This window comes from Pseudophryne corroboree, chromosome 9, assembly GCF_028390025.1.
Source record: "Pseudophryne corroboree isolate aPseCor3 chromosome 9, aPseCor3.hap2, whole genome shotgun sequence".
NCBI classification, from domain to species: Eukaryota; Metazoa; Chordata; class Amphibia; order Anura; family Myobatrachidae; genus Pseudophryne; species Pseudophryne corroboree.
Window position 1 is genome coordinate 269,291,283 of NC_086452.1, and position 22,074 is coordinate 269,313,356.

Here is a 22,074-nt window from a genome sequence, read left to right on the forward strand (position 1 = left end):
TTGATCTTAAATTTAATTGGTACTGTTCTGGGAGCTGCTGGCCCTGAAAGGACTCCCACCTTTCTATGGTAAAGAGCCTCAAGGAGAAGTGTGGCACAGTGCTACACCTAGGAGTAGATGTATTTTACCCGCACATATTATGTAGGTATAATGCCTCTTGCTTCGCCTCTGTACCGAAGTGAAGCAGGAAGCAGCAGCATCAAGATGTATAACCCTCTCAGAGGTCGGATTGTGGGAGCGAAAATTCCACCATCCGGCAAGACCCAGAGCACTGTGTCTCCTGCCAGATGGCTCCAACCCCAAGCCTCGCAAGATCTCCCATGCAGCCCGGAGCCAGCAGACGCTACTGCCAGGGACAGTGCTGTACCTGCTGTGGTGTATGGTCAACGACACCTGCACCTGTCAAAATCGATAACTGCGGGTGTTGGAACATTCAATGTCACTGACCATTCATACAATGCCCTGCATATCTGCGTGCTATCTTGGAGATGGCAGAGCCAATAGAAATAGGGGTGCCCCTGTCACAGAGCACACACTGCCAGTGTCATACATGGGGGATAAGAGGAATCAGTGCTCATAGCGTGTGCTGATATCACTTCTCCCTCTTAAGGGAGGGTCATACATCTACCCCCTAGTCAGTAGTGTGTGGTGGTACATGTATTGTGTTTATGCAGGGGTTAAAGTGGGGGGGGGACGAGGTATTGGCAGGGGGAACTAGTTCCACCGCCTCCATTTCCTTGCATTATAATTCCAACAGAAAAACCTGCCCCATCACCTACATCAGTAGGCTACTGATAAGCTGAAGCCACCTACCCCTTCCTCAGGTCCTGGTGGCTCCACGGTCCTCCTCCATTTACAGCCCACCTCTCCTGGTACTCACATACGCTGTGTCTGTTGGACAGCATTCATCCCCTCCTCAGGGCCCAGTGGTTTCCTTTTCTGTCACTACTACTGTGGGAATTGTGTATAAGGGGCACTACTGTGTGGCATAACATGTATAGAGGGTACCATTCTGTAGTGCAATGTGCAGAAAGGGCACTACTGAGTGATGTAACCTAAATACGTGGCATTACTATGCGGTGTAATGTGAATACGATTGTTCTACTGTGTTGTGCAATTTGAATTGAGGTTACTATTATGTGACCACGCTGCTTCTTTGTGAGATCAACGTCACTTTACGAAGTATTGGAAGAAGGGCACTAATCTATTGTGCGCAGGGGGGTGCCGAAAACACTAGCACTGGCCCCTGGCACCACTTAATGTGAGGGGGGATGGGTAAATGAGTTCCATCAGCTCTCCAAGACCTCTTTAAGCCCTGTGTTTATATATTGTTAAATGTGAGTCAATGGTTGCAAATAACAAATGACAGAGGCAAAGTAAGGTAAAAAATGTATGAAGACAAACAATGCAAATATTTAATGATAGCTGAGCCCAGAGGAGATAATGTAGTATCAGTGTGGTAATTAAGTGATACATTTCTTACCTATGATAATGCCACAGCTGCTTTCTTTAATGAAATTGAGACCTCATACCTGCGTTCAGGATGCCGGCAGTCGGACTACCAATGCCAGAAACTCGACACGGGTCAGAAGACCGGCGCAGGCTCACTGACAGTGTTCACAATGCCAACGCCGGATTCTCGACTGTCTGCATCCCGGATGTAAGTACTTAATACCGGAGCTGGTTAGGGTTAGGCCTTGGGATGGGGTTAGGTTTAGGAAGTATAGGGAAGGTTAAGGATAGGCTGTGAGGGGGTGGGTGGTGGGGTTTGGGTTAGACACTAAGAAGGAAGGGCGAGGGTTAAGCACTAACGGGGTACAGTTAGGGTTAAGCTATGGGGACGGGACGGTTACGATTAGGCTGTACGTAGGGAGGGTTGGGGGGTAGGGGAAGAGGGTTGGAATACTTACCTAGCAGGTGCGTCATAATTCTGTGTTGGGATCTTGGTATTTTGGAGAAGTACAGTATTTCGTCTGAATTTGTGTAGCTGTCCCGTCCATCACAGAGAATCATCCATTAGCCGCAGTAAATTACCACGGCTAATTGGATGACCCTGTAGAGTCCATAACTATCACATACGTTATTAGATTCTTTAATACATGCAAATATAAAGAGGTTAGTTAGGGTATACAAAACTATTTACATACCTCGTAACAGCTGTTCCTGCTTGATGAGAAGTCCCTGGTATTTTTTGTATGTCTTTTCATAATCTTTTTTCAATAATGGTGTCTCTGGCTCATCATCAAGTATTCATCTTAGTTAAGTAATTGCTCTGTTCATAAAATTGATGTCAGTTTAAGACATGACAGCAAAAAAGTCATTACAACAAATGATACAGTATAATATTAATGGTCAGATAAGGCAATCAAACCAAGACCAGTAAATAAAAGCTTTAGGTTAAGCTTTCCAACTGCTCATAGAAATTGGCACAAAAAAATAGATGGATTGGGGCAAATCAGGTATATTTTTTTTGCTCCTGTTATGGCACAAAGGTGTAGAAGCAGAATGCTGATTTTGCCAGCCTGATCATTTAAAGGCATACTGTAAATGAGTGGTTTACTGATTAAACTTCAATGTTTGCTCTTTGTTTGTGAGGAACAAAGATTGCGGGGGAAAGCAATACAATTTATACATGCAAGCCCCTGCACCATTTTACCGCCTTCAGCTGTTCAGGATGAAACAATAAGAATTTACTCACCGGTAATTCTATTTCTCGTAGTCCGTAGTGGATGCTGGAAACTCCGTAAGGACCATGGGAATAGCGGGCTCCGCAGGAGACTGGGCACTCTAAAGAAAGATTAGGTACTATCTGGTGTGCACTGGCTCCTCCCTCTATGCCCCTCCTCCAGACCTCAGTTAGGGAAACTGTGCCCGGAAGAGCTGACATTACAAGGAAAGGATTTTTGGAATCCAGGGTAAGACTCATACCAGCCACACCAATCACACCGTACAACTTGTGATAACCTTACCCAGTTAACAGTATGAACAACAACTGAGCCTCACTCAACGGATGGCTCATAACAATAACCCTTATTAAGCAATAACTATATACGCGTATTGCAGAAAGTCCGTACTTGGGACGGGCGCCCAGCATCCACTACGGACTACGAGAAATAGAATTACCGGTGAGTAAATTCTTATTTTCTCTGACGTCCTAGTGGATGCTGGGAACTCCGTAAGGACCATGGGGATTATACCAAAGCTCCCAAACGGGCGGGAGAGTGCGGATGACTTTGCAGCACCGAATGAGCAAACACAAGGTCCTCCTCAGCCAGGGTATCAAACTTGTAGAACTTTGCAAATGTGTTTGAACCCGACCAAGTAGCCGCTCGGCAAAACTGTAAAGCCGAGACCCCTCGGGCAGCCGCCCAAGAAGAGCCCACCTTCCTTGTGGAATGGGCTTTTACCGATTTTGGATGCGGCAGTCCAGCCGCATAATGCGCCAGCTGAATCGTGCTACAGATCCAGCGAGCAATAGATTGCTTTGAAGCAGGAGCACCCAGCTTGTTGGGTGCATGCAGGATAAACAGCGAGTCAGTTTTCCTGACTCCAGCCGTCCAGGCTACATACATTTTCAAAGCCCCGACTACATCAAGTAACTTGGAGTCCTCCAAGTCCCGAGTAGCCGCAGGCACCACAATAGGTTGGTTCAAATGAAACGATGATACCACCTTTGGGAGAAATTGGGGACGAGTCCTCAATTCTGCCCTGTCCATATGGAAGATCAGATATGGGCTTTTACATTACAAAGCCGCCAATTCTGACACACGCCTAGCCGATGCTAAGGCCAACAACATGACCACCGTCCACGTGAGATACTTTAGTTCCACGGTCTTAAGTGGCTCAAACCAGTGGGATTTCAGGAAATCCAACACAACGTTAAGATCCCAAGGTGCCACTGGTGGCACAAAAGGAGGTTGAATATGCAGCACTCCGTTAACAAACGTCTGAACTTCAGGCAGTGAAGCCAGTTCCTTTTGAAAGAAAATGGATAGGGCCGAAATCTTGACCTTTATGGATCCTTATTTTAGGCCCATAGTCACTCCTGACTGTAGGAAGTGCAGGAATCGACCCAGCTGGAATTCCTCTGTAGGGGCCTTCCTGGCCTCACACCAAGCAACCTATTTTCGCCATATACAGTGAAAATGTTTTGCTGTCACGTCTTTCCTAGCCTTTATCAGCGTAGGAATAACTTCATCCGGAATGTCCTTTTCAGCTAGGATCCGGCGTTCAACCGCCATGCCGTCAAATGCAGCCGCGGTAAGTCTTGGAACAGACAGGGCCCCTGTTGCAACAGGTCCTGTCTGAGAGGCAGAGGCCATGGGTCCTTTGAGAGCATTTCTTGCAGTTCCAGGTACCGAGTCCTTCTTGGCCAATCCGGAGCAATGAATATTGTACTCACTCCTCTTTTTCTTACAATTCTCAGCACCTTGGGTAGGAGAGGAAGAGGAGGACATACATAGACCGACTGGAACACCCACGGTGTAACCAGTGCGTCCACAGCTATCGCCTGAGGTTCCCTTGACATGGCGTAAAACCTTTTTAGCTTTTTGTTGAGGTGGGACGCCATCATGTCCACCTGTGGCAGTTCCCATCAATTTGCAATCTGCGTGAAGACTTCCTGATGAAGTCCCCACTCTCCCGGGTGGAGGTCGTGCCTGCTGAGGAGGTGTGCTTCCCAGTTGTCCACTCCCGGAATGAACACTGCTGACAGTGCTAGTACGTGATTCTCCGCCCAACGAAGAATCCTGGTGGCTTCTGCCATTGCCACCCTGCTTCTTGTGCCGCCTTGGCGGTTTACATGAGCCACTGCGGTCTGACTGGATCAGAACCGGTTGGTCGCAAAGCAGGATCTCTGCTTGACTTAGGGCGTTGTATATGGCCCTTAGTTCCAGGATATTGATGTGAAGGCAAGTCTCCTGACTTGACCACAGATCTTGGAAATTTCTTTCCTGTGTGACTGCCCCCCACCCTCGGAGGCTTGCATCCGTGGTCACCAGGACCCAGTCCTGAATGCCGAATCTGCGGCCCTCGAGAAGGTGAGCACTCTGCAGCCACCACAGGAGAAACACCCTGGCCCTGGGGGATAGGGTGATTAACCAATGCATCTGAAGATGTGATCCGGACCACTTGTCCAGTAAGTCCCATTGGAAGGTCCTCGCATGGAACCTGCCGCAGGGAATGGCCTCGTATGATGCCACCATCCTTCCCAGGACTAGAGTGCAGTGATGCACTGACACCTGTTTTGGTTTTAATAGATTCCTGACCAGTGTCACGAACTCCTGAGCTCTCTCTATCGGGAGATAAACCCTTTTCTGATCTGTGTCTAGGATCATGCCTAGGAGAGGCAGATGAGCTGTAAGAACCAACTGCGACTTTGGAATACATAGAATCCAGCCGTGTTGCCGTTTCACTTCCAGAGAAAGTGATACGCTGTTCAGCAGCTGCTCTCGTGATCTCGTTTGTATGAGGAGATCGTCCGTGATAATAGTGACACCCTGCATCCGCAGGAGCACCATCATTTCCGCCATTACCGTGGTGATATTCTCAAGGCCGTGGAGAGACCAAACGGCAATGTCTGAAATTGGTAATGACAATCCTGTATCTCAATTCTGAGGTACGCCTGATGAGGTGGATAAATGGGGACATGAAGGTATGCATCCCTTATGTCCCGATTCACAATAAAGTCTCCCCCTTTCAGGCATGCAATGACCGCTCTTAGCGATTCCATCTTGAACTTGAACCTTTTCAGGTATATGTTCAGGGATTTCAATTCAATATGGGTCTGACCGAACTGGTTTCGGGACTACAACATGGTCGAATAATAATCCCCTCATGTTGAAGGAGGGGAACCTTGACCACCACCTGTTGAAGATACAATTTGTGAATTGCAGTTAACACTGGTTCCCTCTCTTGGGGGGAAGCCGGCAGGGCCGTTGGTGAGGGGGCATCTTCTCACAGTCCAGCTTGTATCCCTGAGACACAATATCTATTGCCCAGGGATCTAACAGGGAGTGAACCCATTTGTGGCTGAACTTACGAAGGGCCTAGCTCCGCCTGTGGAGCCCCAGCGACATGCGGTGGATTTTTGTAGAGGCCGAGGAGGACTTCTGTTCCTGGGAACTAGCTGTGTTGTGCAGCTTCTTTCCTCTGCCCCTGCCTCTGACAAGAAAGTACGCACCTCAGACTTTCTTGTTTCTCTATTCGAAAGGCTGCATTTGATAATGTCGTGCTTTCCTAGGCTGTGCAGGAATAAGGCAAAATATCAGAATTACCAGCTATAGCTGTGGAGACCAGGCCAGAGAACCCTTCTCCACACAATCCACAGCCTTCCATATGCCTCTTAAGTCGGCATCATCTGTCCATTGCATATTACTACAGGACACGTCAAGCAGAAATCGACATAGCTTTGACTCTAGGACCCAGTATACTCATGTCTCGTTGGGCATGTTCTATAATTATATATCTATCACTTAAGACAGCATCTTTAATATAAATATATATATATATATATCTATACATACACATATATATATATATATATCTATATGCATACTAGGGTCTCAATCTCTGCTGATAAGGTACCTGTCCACGCTGCCACAGCGCTATAAACCCATGCCGACACAATCGCCGGTGTGGGTAGTATACTAGAGAGTGTACGCTATCTGCAGGATCCCTGAGAATAGCTAGTGCTACCGTCTGTGCAAACAGGACACCCTAGGGGAAGATTCTCAACACATCCTGGCCCTAGTGGGGAAAGGATACAGCCTGAGAATTTTTTTTTTTTTTTTGTGGGAAGCTGCAGTCTCTTGTCTGGAGATTCCCGCTCTTTTTCCTCATGAGAGGAGGGGAATTTACCTCAGCTTTCTTCCCCTTAACATGTGTACCCTTGTGTCAGGGACAAATGAGTCATTAGTGATATGCAAATCATCTTTTATTACAATAATCATATATTGAATACCTTTCAGCCATCTTGGCTGTAACTTTGCATTATCGTAGTCGACACTGGAGTAAAACTCTGTGTCGATACCAGTGTTTATTATTTTGGATAGTGAGCATTGAGAGACTCTGAAGGTCTCTGTGACATAGGGACAGACATGGGTAGATTTCCTGTCTGTTCCCTAACCTTTTGTGCAATAAATTCACCTTAGCACTTACACATATCCAAACAGGTGTCGGCGTTGTCGACGGAGACACCCTCTCACACACATATACGCTCTATCACCTCCTTAGGGGAGCCTTTTACCTCAGACATGTCGACACACGCGTACCGACACCACCCACACAGTAGATGCTCTATTTGAAGACAGTTCCCCCACAAGGCCCATTGGAGAGACAGAGATAGAGTATGCCAGCACACACCCCAGCGCTATATAACCCAGGGTTTACACTACAACTCAGTGTTTACCCAGTAGCTGCTGTATATACAAATTTTGCGCCTAAATTTATGTGCCCCCCCCCCTCTTTTCACCCTTTGTGTACCAGGATACTGCAGGGGAGAGCCTGGGGAGCTTCCTTCCAGCGGAGCTGTGAAGAGAAAATGTCGCTGGTGTGCTGAGGAAGAAGGCCCCGCCTCCTCAGCGGCGGGCTTCTGTCCCGCTTTCTGTGTAAAAAAATGGCAGGGGTTTTTACATATATACAGTGCCTGACTGTATATATGTATTTTTATGCCAAAAGGTACTTCAATTGCAGCCCAGGGCGCCCCCCCAGCGCCCTGCACCCTACAGTGACCGGAGTGTGTAAGTGTGCTGGGAGCAATGGCGCACAGCTGTGGTGCTGTGCGCTACCTTAAATGAAGACAGGAGTCTTCTGCCGCCGATTTCGCCGTCTTCAAGCTTCTGTTCTTCTGGCTCTGCGAGGGGGACGGCGGCGCGGCTCCGGGAACGGACGATCGAGAACAGGTGCCTGTGTTCGAACCCTCTGGAGCTAATGGTGTCCAGTAGCCTAAGAAGCGCAACTTAGCTGCAGGCAGGTAGGTTTGCTTCTCTCCCCTCAGTCCCACGTAGCAGTGAGTCTGTTGCCAGCAGAAGCTCACTGAAAATAAAAAACCTAACAAATACTTTCTTTTACTAGCAGGCTCAGGAGAGCCCTCTAGGAGCACCCAGCTCTGGCCGGGCACAGATTCTAACTGAGGTATGAAGGAGGGGCATAGAGGGAGGAGCCAGTGCACACCAGATAGTACCTAATCTTTCTTTAGAGTGCCCAGTCTCCTGCGGAGCCCGCTATTCCCATGGTCCTTACGGAGTTCCCAGCATCCACTAGGACGTCAGAGAAAATAAGATAAATGAGAAGGTGTCACAGACATACAGTTAAGTAATGCTAAGACACAGCATTTGCAGACAGAACAGGAAGGTAGCAGTTTCATGCATGCTCGTATCTGCAGCAGGCATATATACTGTATGTATGCAGAGACCACAGTGAGCCCCAATGAGTAGAGATGTGTATTTTGTAGTCAGGGACATAGCGAGGGCGGCGCAGGTGGAGCTTGAGCTCCAGGCGCCTGCTCTGATAAGGGCGCCGCAGCCACAATCCACTGCTGCCTCCAGGGCAGGACTGATCATCGGCGCTGGACGCGGCGCTGCTGGCAGTAATAACAAGCCGCATCCAGCGCCGGAGTCCGGGGGAGGAGAGGCTTCCTGTTCCAGTTACAAATATGGCCACGCTGGTCCTGACGGAGGCCTGCTGCGCAAGCCTATCCGCAGCAGCTCCTCCTCCCATGGGCCTTTGCGGAGACTGACTAGACTCCAGGCAGTCTGCCCTGCCAGCCACCACACTACTTCCTACCCACCACCAAAGTAAAGCAGGAGCAAGTGCAGGGGCGGACCAACGAGGTACAGCAGCATTTTTATATTTTAATAAGGTTATTCAAATGAAAAAAGAGTGAGTGTGTGTGTGTGTATATATATATATATATATATATATATGTACATATACATATATATATATATACACACACATTATATATATATATATATATATATATATATGTACATATATATATATATATATATATATATATATATATACACACATACACACACACACACACTGCTCAAAAAAATAAAGGGAACACTAAAATAACACATCCTAGATCTGAATGAATGAAATATTCTTATTAAATACTTTGTTCTTTACATAGTTGAATGTGCTGACAACAAAATCACACAAAAATTATCAATGGAAATCAAAGTTATTAACCCATTGAGGTCTGGATTTGGAGTCACACTCAAAATTAAAGTGGAAAAACACAAATGCAGTACATCTGGGACATCATGTCTCGCTCCATCCCCCAACGCCACGTTTCACCACGGACTGTCCAGGAGTTGGAGGATGCTTTAGTCCAGGTCTGGGAGGAGATCCCTCAGGAGACCATCCGCCACCTCATCAGGAGCATGCCCAGGCATTGTAGGGAGGTCATACAGGCACGTGGAGACCACACACACTACTGAGCCTCATTTTGACTTGTTTTAAGGACATTACATCACAGTTGGATCAGCCTGTAGTGTGTTTTTCAACTTTAATTTTGAGTGCGACTCCAAATCCACACCTCCATGGGTTAAAAAATTTGATTTCCATTGATAATTTTTGTGTGATTTTGTTGTCAACACATTCAACTATGTAAAGAACAAAGTATTTAATAATAAGAATTCACTTACCGATAATTCTATTTCTCGTAGTCCGTAGTGGATGCTGGGAACTCCGTAAGGACCATGGGGAATAGCGGCTCCGCAGGAGACTGGGCACATCTAAAGAAAGCTTTAGGATCACCTGGTGTGCACTGGCTCCTCCCCCTATGACCCTCCTCCAAGCCTCAGTTAGGATACTGTGCCCGGACGAGCGTACACAATAAGGAAGGATTTTGAATCCCGGGTAAGACTCATACCAGCCACACCAATCACACTGTACAACTTGTGATCTGAACCCAGTTAACAGCATGATAATAGAGGAGCCTCTAGAAAAGATGGCTCACTACAGCAATAACCCGAATTTTTTTTTTTTTGGTAACAATAATTATGTACCAGTATTGCAGACAATCCGCACTTGGGATGGGCGCCCAGCATCCACTACGGACTACGAGAAATAGAATTATCGGTAAGTAAATTCTTATTTTCTCTGACGTCCTAGTGGATGCTGGGAACTCCGTAAGGACCATGGGGATTATACCAAAGCTCCCAAACGGGCGGGAGAGTGCGGATGACTCTGCAGCACCCAATGAGAGAACTCCCGGTCCTCCTCAGCCAGGGTATCAAATTTGTAGAATTTTACAAACGTATTTGCTCCTGACCAAGTAACTGCTCGGCAAAGTTGTAAAGCCGAGACCCCTCGGGCAGCTGCCCAAGATGAGCCCACACCTTCCTTGTGGAGTGGGCATTTACAGATTTTTTGGCTGTGGCAGGCCTGCCACAGAATGTGCAAGCTGAATTGTACTACAAATCCAACGAGCAATAGTCTGCTTAGAAGCAGGAGCACCCAGCTAGTTGGGTGCATACAGGATAAACAGCGAGTCAGATCTCCTGACTCCAGCCGTCCTGGAAACACATATTTTCCGGGTCCTGACAACGTCTAGCAACTTGGAGTCCTCCAAGTCCCTAGTAGCCGCAGGCACCACAATAGGTTTGGTTCAGGTGAACACTGAAACCACCTTAGGGAGAACCTGAGGACGAGTCCTCAATTCCGCCCTGTCCGAATGGAAAATCAGATAAGGGCTTTTACAGGATAAAGCCACCAATTCTGACACGCGCCTGGCCCAGGCCAGAGCCAACAGCATGACCACTTTTTCTGTGAGATATTTTAACTCCACAGATTTAAGTGGGTCAAACCAATGTGACTTTTGGAACCCAAAAACCACCTTGAGATTCCAAAGTACCACTGAAGGCACAAAAGGAGGCTGTATATGCAGTACCCCTTTAACAAACGTCTGAACTTCAGGGACTGAAGCTAGTTCTTTTTTGGAAGAAAATCGACAGAGCCGAAATTTGAACCTTAATGGACCCCAATTTCAGGCCCATACATACTCCTGTTTTCAGGAAATGTAGGAATCGACCCAGTTGAATTTCCTCCGTCGAGCCTTACTGGCCTCGCACCACGCAACAGATTTTCGCCAAATGCGGTGATAATATTTTGCGGTTACATCCTTCCCGGCCTTGATTAGGATAGGGATGACTTCATCCGGAATGCCTTTTTCCTTCAGGATCCGGCGTTCAACCGCCATGCCGTCAACGCAGCCGCGGCAAGTCTTGGAACAGACAAGGTCCCCGCTGAAGCAGGTCCCTTCTTAGAGGTAGAGGCCACGGATCCTCCGTGAGCATCTCTTGAAGTTCCGGTTACCAAGTCCTTCTTGGCCAATCCGGAGCCACTAATATAGTGCTTACTCCTCTCCATCTTATCAATCTCAGTACCTTGGGTATGAGAGGCAGAGGAGGGAACCCATACACTGATTGGTACACCCACGGTGTTACCAGAGCATCTACAGCTATTGCCTGAGGGTCCCTTGACCTGGCGCAATACCTGTCGAGTTTTTCCCAACGGTTTATAATCATGTGGAAGACTTCTGGGTGAAGTCCCTACTCTCCCGGGTGGAGGTCGTGCTGAGGAAATCTGCTTCCCAGTTGTCCACTCCCGGAATGAAAACTGCTGACAGTGCTATCACATGGTTTTTCGCCCAGCGAAGAATCCTTGCAGCTTCTGCCATTGCCCTCCTGCTTCTTGTGGCACCCTGCCTGTTTACGTGGGTGACTGCCGTAATGTTGTCCGACTGGATCAACACCGGCTGACCTTGAAGCAGAGGTCTTGCTAAGCTTAGAGCATTGTAAATGGCCCTTAGCTTCAGGATATTTATGTGAAGTGATGTCTCCAGGCTTGACTATAAGCCCTGAATATTCCTTCCCTGTGTGACTGCTCCCCAGCCTCGCAGGCTGGCATCCGTGGTCACCAGGACCCAGTCCTGAATGCCGAATCTGCGGCCCTCTAGAAGATGAGCACTCTGCAACCACCACAGGAGGGATACCCTTGTCCCTGGTGACAGGGTTATCCGCTGATGCATCTGAAGATGCGACCCGGACCATTTGTCCAGTAGGTTCCACTGGAAAGTCTTGCGTGGAATCTGCCGAATGGGATTGCTTCGTAGGAAGCCACCATTTTTACCCAGAACCCTTGTGCATTGATGCACTGAGACTTGGTTCGGTTTTAGGAGGTTCCTGACTAGCTCGGATAACTCCCTGGCTTTCTCCTCCGGGAGAAACACCTTCTTTCTGGACTGTGTCCAGGATCATCCCTAGGAACAGAAGACAAGTCGTCGGAACCAGCTGCGCTTTTGGAATATTGAGAATCCAATCGTGCTGCCGCAACACTACCTGAGATAGTGCTACACCGATCTCCAGCTGTTCCCTGGATCTTACCCTTATCAGGGAATCGTCCAAGTAAAGGATAACTAAAATTCCCTTCCTTCGAAGGAATATCATCATTTCGGTCATTACTTCAGTAAAGACCCGGGGTGCCGTGGCCCATCCCTACGGCAGCGTCTGAACTGATAGTGACAGTTCTGTACCATAACCTGAGATACCCTTGGTGAGAAGGGTAAATTTTGACATGAAGGTAAGCATCCTTGATGTCCCGAGACCTCATGTAGTCCCCTTCTTCCAGGTTTGCAATCACTGCTCTGAGTGACTCAATTTTGAATTTGAACCTCTGTATGTAAGTGTTCAAAGATTTTAGATTTCAAAATCGGTCTCACCGAGCCGTCTGGCTTCGGTACCACAATAGTGTGGAATAATACCCCGTTCCCTGTTGCAGGAGGGGTACCTTAATTACCTTAATTATCACCAGCTGGGAATACAGCTTGTGAATTGCTTCCAAAACTGCCTCCCTGTCAGCGGGAGACGTCGGTAAAACAGACTTTTGGAAACGGCGAGGGGAATACGTCTCGAATTCCAATTTGTACCCCTGAAAATATTACCTGAAGGATCCAGGGGTCTACTTGCGAGTGAGCCCACTGCGCACTGAAATTCATTGTGAACGGGCCCCCACCGTGCCTGAACTTGTAAAGCCCTAGCGTCATACTGAGGGCTTGGCAGAGGCAGAAAAGGGTTTCTGTTCCTGGGAACTGGCTGATCTCTGCAGCCATTTTCCTCTCCCTCTGTCACGTGCAGAAAAGAGGAACCCTTTTGTCCGCTTGCCAACCAGGACTGCGCCTGATAATACAGCGTCTTATTTTGAGAGGCGACCAGGGGTACATCCCCTTTTTTTTGTAAGGCAATACTTCCAAATGCCGTTTGGAATCCGCATCACCTGACCATTTTACTGGTAGAATTGGACAACGCACTTATACTTGATGCCAGTCGGCAAATATTCCGCTGTGCATCATGCATATATAGAAATGCATCTTTTAATTGCTCTATAGGCAATAATATACTGTCCTTATCTAGGATATCAATATTTCCAGTCAGGGAATCCGACCACGCCAACCCAGCACTGCACATCCAGGCTGAGGCGATTGCTGGTCGCAGTATAACACCAGTATGTGTGTAAATACATATTAGGATACCCTCCTGCTTTCTATCAGCAGGATCCTTAAGGGCGGCCATCTCAGGAGAGGATAGAGCCCTTGTTCTTACAAGCGTGTGAGCGCCTTATCCCCCCTAGGGGGTGTTTCCCAACGCACCCTAACCTCTGGCGGGAAAAGGTATACTGCCAATAACTTTTTAGAAATTATCAATTGTTATCGGGGGGAAACCAACGCATCATCACACACCTCATTTTATTTCTCAGATTCAGGAAAACTACAGGAAGTTTTTCCACACCAAACATAATACCCCTTTTTTTTGGTGGTATTCATATTATCAGAAAAGTGTAAACATTTTCCATTGCCTCAATCATGCAATGTGTGGCCCTATTGGAAAATAAGAATTTACTTACCGATAATTCTATTTCTCGTAGTCCGTAGTGGATGCTGGGAACTCTGTAAGGACCATGGGGAATAGCGGCTCCGCAGGAGACTGGGCACATCTAAAGAAAGCTTTAGGATCACCTGGTGTGCACTGGCTCCTCCCCCTATGACCCTCCTCCAAGCCTCAGTTAGGATACTGTGCCCGGACGAGCGTACACAATAAGGAAGGATTTTGAATCCCGGGTAAGACTCATACCAGCCACACCAATCACACTGTACAACTTGTGATCTGAACCCAGTTAACAGCATGATAATAGAGGAGCCTCTAGAAAAGATGGCTCACTACAGCAATAACCCGAATTTTTTTGGTAACAATAATTATGTACCAGTATTGCAGACAATCCGCACTTGGGATGGGCGCCCAGCATCCACTACGGACTACGAGAAATAGAATTATCGGTAAGTAAATTCTTATTTTCTCTGACGTCCTAGTGGATGCTGGGAACTCCGTAAGGACCATGGGGATTATACCAAAGCTCCCAAACGGGCGGGAGAGTGCGGATGACTCTGCAGCACCCAATGAGAGAACTCCCGGTCCTCCTCAGCCAGGGTATCAAATTTGTAGAATTTTACAAACGTATTTGCTCCTGACCAAGTAACTGCTCAGCAAAGTTGTAAAGCCGAGACCCCTCGGGCAGCTGCCCAAGATGAGCCCACCTTCCTTGTGGAGTGGGCATTTACAGATTTTTTGGCTGTGGCAGGCCTGCCACAGAATGTGCAAGCTGAATTGTACTACAAATCCAACGAGCAATAGTCTGCTTAGAAGCAGGAGCACCCAGCTAGTTGGGTGCATACAGGATAAACAGCGAGTCAGATCTCCTGACTCCAGCCGTCCTGGAAACATATATTTTCCGGGTCCTGACAACGTCTAGCAACTTGGAGTCCTCCAAGTCCCTAGTAGCCGCAGGCACCACAATAGGTTTGGTTCAGGTGAACACTGAAACCACCTTAGGGAGAACCTGAGGACGAGTCCTCAATTCCGCCCTGTCCGAATGGAAAATCAGATAAGGGCTTTTACAGGATAAAGCCACCAATTCTGACACGCGCCTGGCCCAGGCCAGAGCCAACAGCATGACCACTTTTTCTGTGAGATATTTTAACTCCACAGATTTAAGTGGGTCAAACCAATGTGACTTTTGGAACCCAAAAACCACCTTGAGATTCCAAAGTACCACTGAAGGCACAAAAGGAGGCTGTATATGCAGTACCCCTTTAACAAACGTCTGAACTTCAGGGACTGAAGCTAGTTCTTTTTTGGAAGAAAATCGACAGAGCCGAAATTTGAACCTTAATGGACCCCAATTTCAGGCCCATACATACTCCTGTTTTCAGGAAATGTAGGAATCGACCCAGTTGAACTTCCTCCGTCGAGCCTTACTGGCCTCGCACCACGCAACAGATTTTCGCCAAATGCGGTGATAATATTTTGCGGTTACATCCTTCCCGGCCTTGATCAGGATAGGGATGACTTCATCCGGAATGCCTTTTTCCTTCAGGATCCGGCGTTCAACCGTCATGCCGTCAACGCAGCCGCGGCAAGTCTTGGAACAGACAAGGTCCCCGCTGAAGCAGGTCCCTTCTTAGAGGTAGAGGCCACGGATCCTCCGTGAGCATCTCTTGAAGTTCCGGTTACCAAGTCCTTCTTGGCCAATCCGGAGCCACTAATATAGTGCTTACTCCTCTCCATCTTATCAATCTCAGTACCTTGGGTATGAGAGGCAGAGGAGGGAACCCATACACTGATTGGTACACCCACGGTGTTACCAGAGCATCTACAGCTATTGCCTGAGGGTCCCTTGACCTGGCGCAATACCTGTCGAGTTTTTCCCAACGGTTTATAATCATGTGGAAGACTTCTGGGTGAAGTCCCTACTCTCCCGGGTGGAGGTCGTGCTGAGGAAATCTGCTTCCCAGTTGTCCACTCCCGGAATGAAAACTGCTGACAGTGCTATCACATGGTTTTTCGCCCAGCGAAGAATCCTTGCAGCTTCTGCCATTGCCCTCCTGCTTCTTGTGGCACCCTGCCTGTTTACGTGGGTGACTGCCGTAATGTTGTCCGACTGGATCAACACCGGCTGACCTTGAAGCAGAGGTCTTGCTAAGCTTAGAGCATTGTAAATGGCCCTTAGCTTCAGGATATTTATGTGAAGTGATGTCTCCAGGCTTGACTATAAGCCCTGGATATTCCTTCCCTGTGTGATTGCTCCCCAGCCTCGCAGGCTGGCATCCGTGGTCACCAGGACCCAGTCCTGAATGCCGAATCTGCGGCCCTCTAGAAGATGAGCACTCTGCAACCACCACAGGAGGGATACCCTTGTCCCTGGTGACAGGGTTATCCGCTGATGCATCTGAAGATGCGACCCGGACCATTTGTCCAGTAGGTTCCACTGGAAAGTCTTGCGTGGAATCTGCCGAATGGGATTGCTTCGTAGGAAGCCACCATTTTTACCCAGAACCCTTGTGCATTGATGCACTGAGACTTGGTTCGGTTTTAGGAGGTTCCTGACTAGCTCGGATAACTCCCTGGCTTTCTCCTCCGGGAGAAACACCTTCTTTCTGGACTGTGTCCAGGATCATCCCTAGGAACAGAAGACAAGTCGTCGGAACCAGCTGCGCTTTTGGAATATTGAGAATCCAATCGTGCTGCCGCAACACTGCCTGAGATAGTGCTACACCGATCTCCAGCTGTTCCCTGGATCTTACCCTTATCAGGGAATCGTCCAAGTAAAGGATAACTAAAATTCCCTTCCTTCGAAGGAATATCATCATTTCGGTCATTACTTCAGTAAAGACCCGGGGTGCCGTGGCCCATCCCTACGGCAGCGTCTGAACTGATAGTGACAGTTCTGTACCATAACCTGAGATACCCTTGGTGAGAAGGGTAAATTTTGACATGAAGGTAAGCATCCTTGATGTCCCGAGACCTCATGTAGTCCCCCTTCTTCCAGGTTTGCAATCACTGCTCTGAGTGACTCAATTTTGAATTTGAACCTCTGTATGTAAGTGTTCAAAGATTTTAGATTTTAGATTTTAAAATCGGTCTCACCGAGCCGTCTGGCTTCGGTACCACAATAGTGTGGAATAATACCCCGTTCCCTGTTGCAGGAGGGGTACCTTAATTATCACCAGCTGGGAATACAGCTTGTGAATTGCTTCCAAAACTGCCTCCCTGTCAGCGGGAGACGTCGGTAAAACAGACTTTTGGAAACGGCGAGGGGAATACGTCTCGAATTCCAATTTGTACCCCTGAAAATATTACCTGAAGGATCCAGGGGTCTACTTGCGAGTGAGCCCACTGCGCACTGAAATTCATTGTGAACGGGCCCCCACCGTGCCTGAACTTGTAAAGCCCTAGCGTCATACTGAGGGCTTGGCAGAGGCAGAAAAGGGTTTCTGTTCCTGGGAACTGGCTGATCTCTGCAGCCATTTTCCTCTCCCTCTGTCACGTGCAGAAAAGAGGAACCCTTTTGTCCGCTTGCCAACCAGGACTGCGCCTGATAATACAGCGTCTTATTTTGAGAGGCGACCAGGGGTACATCCCCTTTTTTTTTGTAAGGCAATACTTCCAAATGCCGTTTGGAATCCGCATCACCTGACCATTTTACTGGTAGAATTGGACAACGCACTTATACTTGATGCCAGTCGGCAAATATTCCGCTGTGCATCATGCATATATAGAAATGCATCTTTTAATTGCTCTATAGGCAATAATATACTGTCCTTATCTAAGATATCAATATTTCCAGTCAGGGAATCCGACCACGCCAACCCAGCACTGCACATCCAGGCTGAGGCGATTGCTGGTCGCAGTATAACACCAGTATGTGTGTAAATACATATTAGGATACCCTCCTGCTTTCTATCAGCAGGATCCTTAAGGGCGGCCATCTCAGGAGAGGATAGAGCCCTTGTTCTTACAAGCGTGTGAGCGCCTTATCCCCCCTAGGGGGTGTTTCCCAACGCACCCTAACCTCTGGCGGGAAAAGGTATACTGCCAATAACTTTTTAGAAATTATCAATTGTTATCGGGGGGAAACCCACGCATCATCACACACCTCATTTTATTTCTCAGATTCAGGAAAACTACAGGAAGTTTTTCCACACCAAACATAATACCCCTTTTTTTGGTGGTATTCATATTATCAGAAAAGTGTAAACATTTTCCATTGCCTCAATCATGCAATGTGTGGCCCTATTGGAAATCACGGTTGTCTCTTCACCGTCGACACAGGAGTCAGTATCCGTGTCGGCGTCTGTATCTGAGGTAACGGGCGCTTTAGAGCCCCTGTATGAGACGTCTGGACATGCACAAGCTGAGTAGCCGGCTGTCTCATGTCAACCACTGTCTTTAATACAAAGTTGACACTGTCACGCAATTTCAACAGTACATCCACTCAGGTGTCGACCCCCTAGGGGGTGACAACACTATTACAGACACTCTACTCCGTCTCCACATCATTTTTCTCCTCATACATGTCGACACAAACGTACCGACACACAGCACACACACAGGGAATGCTCTGATAGAAGACAGGACCCCACTAGCCCTTTGGGGAGACAGAGGGAGAGTTTGCCAGCACACACCAGAGCGCTATATATATATACAGGGATAACCTTATATAAGTGTTTTTCCCTTTATAGCTGCTGTATTGTTTATACTGCGCCTAATTTGTGCCCCCCTCTCTTTTTTAACCCCTTTCTGTAGTGTAGTGACTGCAGGGGAGAGCCAGGGAGCTTCCCTCCAACTGAGCTGTGAGGGAAAATGGCGCCAGTGTGCTGAGGAGATAGGCTCCGCCCCTTTCTCGGCGTCCTTATCATCCGTTTTTCTGTATGTTTTGGCAGGGGTTAAATGCATCCATATAGCCCAGGAGTTATATGTGATGCATTTATTTTAGCCATATAAGGTTTTTATCGATTTATTGCATCTCAGGGCGCTGCCCCCCCAGCGCCCTGCACCCTCAGTGACCGGAGTGTGAAGTGTGCTGAGAGCAATGGCGCACAGCTGCAGTGCTGTGCGCTACCTTATCTGAAGGCAGGATCGTCTTCTGCCGCCGATTTTCCGGACCTCTTCGCTCTTCTGGCTCTGTAAGGGGGCCGGCGGCGCGGCTCCGGGACCCATCCAGGCTGAACCTGTGATCGTCCCTCTGGAGCTAATGTCCAGTAGCCAAGAAGCCCAATCCACTCTGCACGCAGGTGAGTTCGCTTCTTCTCCCCTTAGTCCCTCGATGCAGTGAGCCTGTTGCCAGCAGGTCTCACTGAAAATAATAAACCTAAACTAAAACTTTCACAAAGAGCTCAGGAGAGCCCCTAGTGTGCACCCTTCTCGTCGGGCACAGAAATCTAACTGAGACTTGGAGGAGGGTCATAGGGGGAGGAGCCAGTGCACACCAGGTGATCCTAAAGCTTTCTTTAGATGTGCCCAGTCTCCTGCGGAGCCGCTATTCCCCATGGTCCTTACGGAGTTCCCAGCATCCACTAGGACGTCAGAGAAAAGAATATTTCATTTATCCAGATCTAGGATGTGTTATTTTAGTGTTCCCATTATTTTATATATATAGATGCAAGTGCGCTTATACTGCATTTGTGTGTAAATATATATTTACACGTGTGTGTGTGTGTGTGTGTGTGTGTGTGTGTGTGTGTGTATACACATATATATATATATATATATATATATATACATACATACATACATACATACATACATACATACATAATTACTAGAAACCTGGCACTCCACTTAATTTAGGCAATTAGCTTCGGTGCCCTCTGAAACAATGTGTCTAATATCCAAAAAAGGCAGCAGCACTCGGAGATTTATTGTGAAAAAATGCTTTGTATTGGGTCACATAAAACCAATGTTTCAGAGCCCTCAGCCCCTTTGTAAACCCTTAAAGGGGCTGCGGGCCCAAAACATTGGTTTTATGTGACCCAATACAAAGGATTTTTTCGGAAAAAAAAAAAAAAGGTCTCAAAGCGCCGCTGTCTTTTTTGGATATTATATATAATCACCACTAGGTGTACATACTAACACCTACCCGAGTAGAAAAGCCCGGGTAGCGACCAGGATTGAACACGGGTTCAACCCATGTCGCGGCGCAGTGTGAATGGGTAACCCGGGTCAATGTGACCCAGGACCTGTTCACAGCATAGATAGAGCTGGCACTTATTGATGCGGAGGTCAATGTGTGTACTTTTTCTCATATAAAGCCTTTGAGTTTTATGTGCCCTCTCTCATCGTTGCTGCAGTCATGCTAAGTAGCTCTTCTAGTCACACCTAGTCGTGAGCGTGTTTACTGCCTTTTTGTGCATTTTTCCCAGAAAATGCGTCTTAATTGCCTCACTATGTGAATCGGATGCACAAGAAACTTGCAATCAACTTATGCTGGTATAAATAATATGCTGCATGCCTATATATTGTGTGCATCTGTGGATGTATCTGCATATGAAATGGTACAATACAGTGTCAGTGGATTGTTTCCTAGAAAACACTGTAATGCAGCATTTCGTATGCAGATACAGCCACAGTCGTACACAGAATATAGGCATACCACATATCATTTGAATCAGCAGAGTCTGCTTGTGCATCTTTTTCACATATTGACGCAAATAAGATGCATTAATGGGAAAAAGACACCAGAAGTTAGCAGAGATTCATGGGGGAGGTGAGTTTCTTGGGGAGGTAAATGTGTAGGGGGCTTTAGTGTGTGTGGCCTAATGTATAGGGGGCATTATTGTGTGTGGCCTAATATATACGGGCCATTACTGTGTGTGGCCTAATGTGTAAGGATCATTACTACTGTGTGGCAAAACGTGAATGGGCTTTACTGTCTGGTGTAATGTGAATAAGGGACACTCTGTTGTATGATGGTGACATTGGTTATTTTCCTACACAAACAGGCATCTTCCAGACCATGTGATCTCTACATATTTAGTGAATACCTTCAAGAGACGCTGTTGCCCAGGGAGGATCAATTTCTTCAGCGGTTTCCCCGTTTAATAGTTTGTATATTGTGTTTTTTTTATTTAGTGCTGACAAAAACAAGTTTTATGGTAAGAACTTACCTTTGTTAAAACTCTTTCTGCGAGGTACACTGGGCTCCACAAGGACTGGACAATGGGGTGTAGAGTAGGATCTTGATCCGAGGCACCAACAGGCTCAAAGCTTTGACTGTTCCCAGAATGCACAGCGCCGCCTCCTATATCACCCCGCCTCCCTGCACAGGAGCTCAGTTTTTAGTTAACCAGCCCAATGCAGTAGCAGGAAAAGAGACGACATCAGTTAGTAGCCACATACACCACACTCTCACGACAAGAGAAGTGTCAGCGGCTAATGCCATACCAACCCAAAGAAGCTAAGTGCGTCAGTGTGGGCGCCTTGTGGAGCCCAGTGTACCTTGCAGAAAGAGTTTTAACAAAGGTAAGTTCTTACCATAAAACTCGTTTTCTGCTGCGGGGTACACTGGGCTCCACAAGGATTGGACAATGGGGATGTCCTAAAGCAGTTCCTTATGGGAGGGGACGCACTGTAGCGGGCACAAGAACCCGGCGTCCAAAGGAAGCATACTGGGAAGCGGCAGTATCGAAGGCATAGAACCTTATGAACGTGTTCCCGGAAGACCACGTAGCCGCCTTGCACAATTGTTCAAGGGTCGCACCACGCTGGGCCGCCCAAGAAGGTCCAAAATGGGCCTTAATGTGAACAGGAGAGACCAGCCTTCACATAAGCATGTGCAATCACCATTCTAATCCATCTGGCAAGGGTCTGCTTGTGAGCAGGCCAGCCACGTTTGTGAAATCCAAACAAAACAAAAAGAGAATCAGATTTTCGGATAGAAGCAGTTCTCTTCACATAGATACGGAGAGCCCGTACCACATCCAAAGACCGCTCTTTTGGAGACAAATCAGGAGAGACAAAGGCTGGAACCACAATCTCCTGATTAAGGTGGAACGAAGAAACCACCTTAGGTAAATATCCGGGACGAGTCCTAAGAACCGCCCGATCACGGTGAAAAATCAGATATGGGGAACTACAAGACAAAGCACCCAGATCCGACACTCTTCTAGCAGAGGCAATAGCCAGCAAGAACACCACCTTAAAGGAAAGCCACTTAAGGTCAGCTGAACCA

General features: G+C 47.5%; 1 protein-coding gene across 3 annotated transcripts in view; it reads right to left on the bottom strand.

Annotated features, from left to right (window-relative positions):
• Positions 1-22,074, bottom strand: part of KIFAP3 (kinesin associated protein 3) — a 631,738-nt gene that overhangs the window by 369,539 nt on the left and 240,125 nt on the right. For all 3 annotated transcript variants that reach the window (XM_063940294.1, XM_063940293.1, XM_063940295.1), the window contains exon 8: positions 2,148-2,246. In XM_063940294.1, the coding sequence (XP_063796364.1) occupies positions 2,148-2,246 (99 nt within the window). The remainder of the gene's footprint in view (positions 1-2,147; positions 2,247-22,074) is intronic.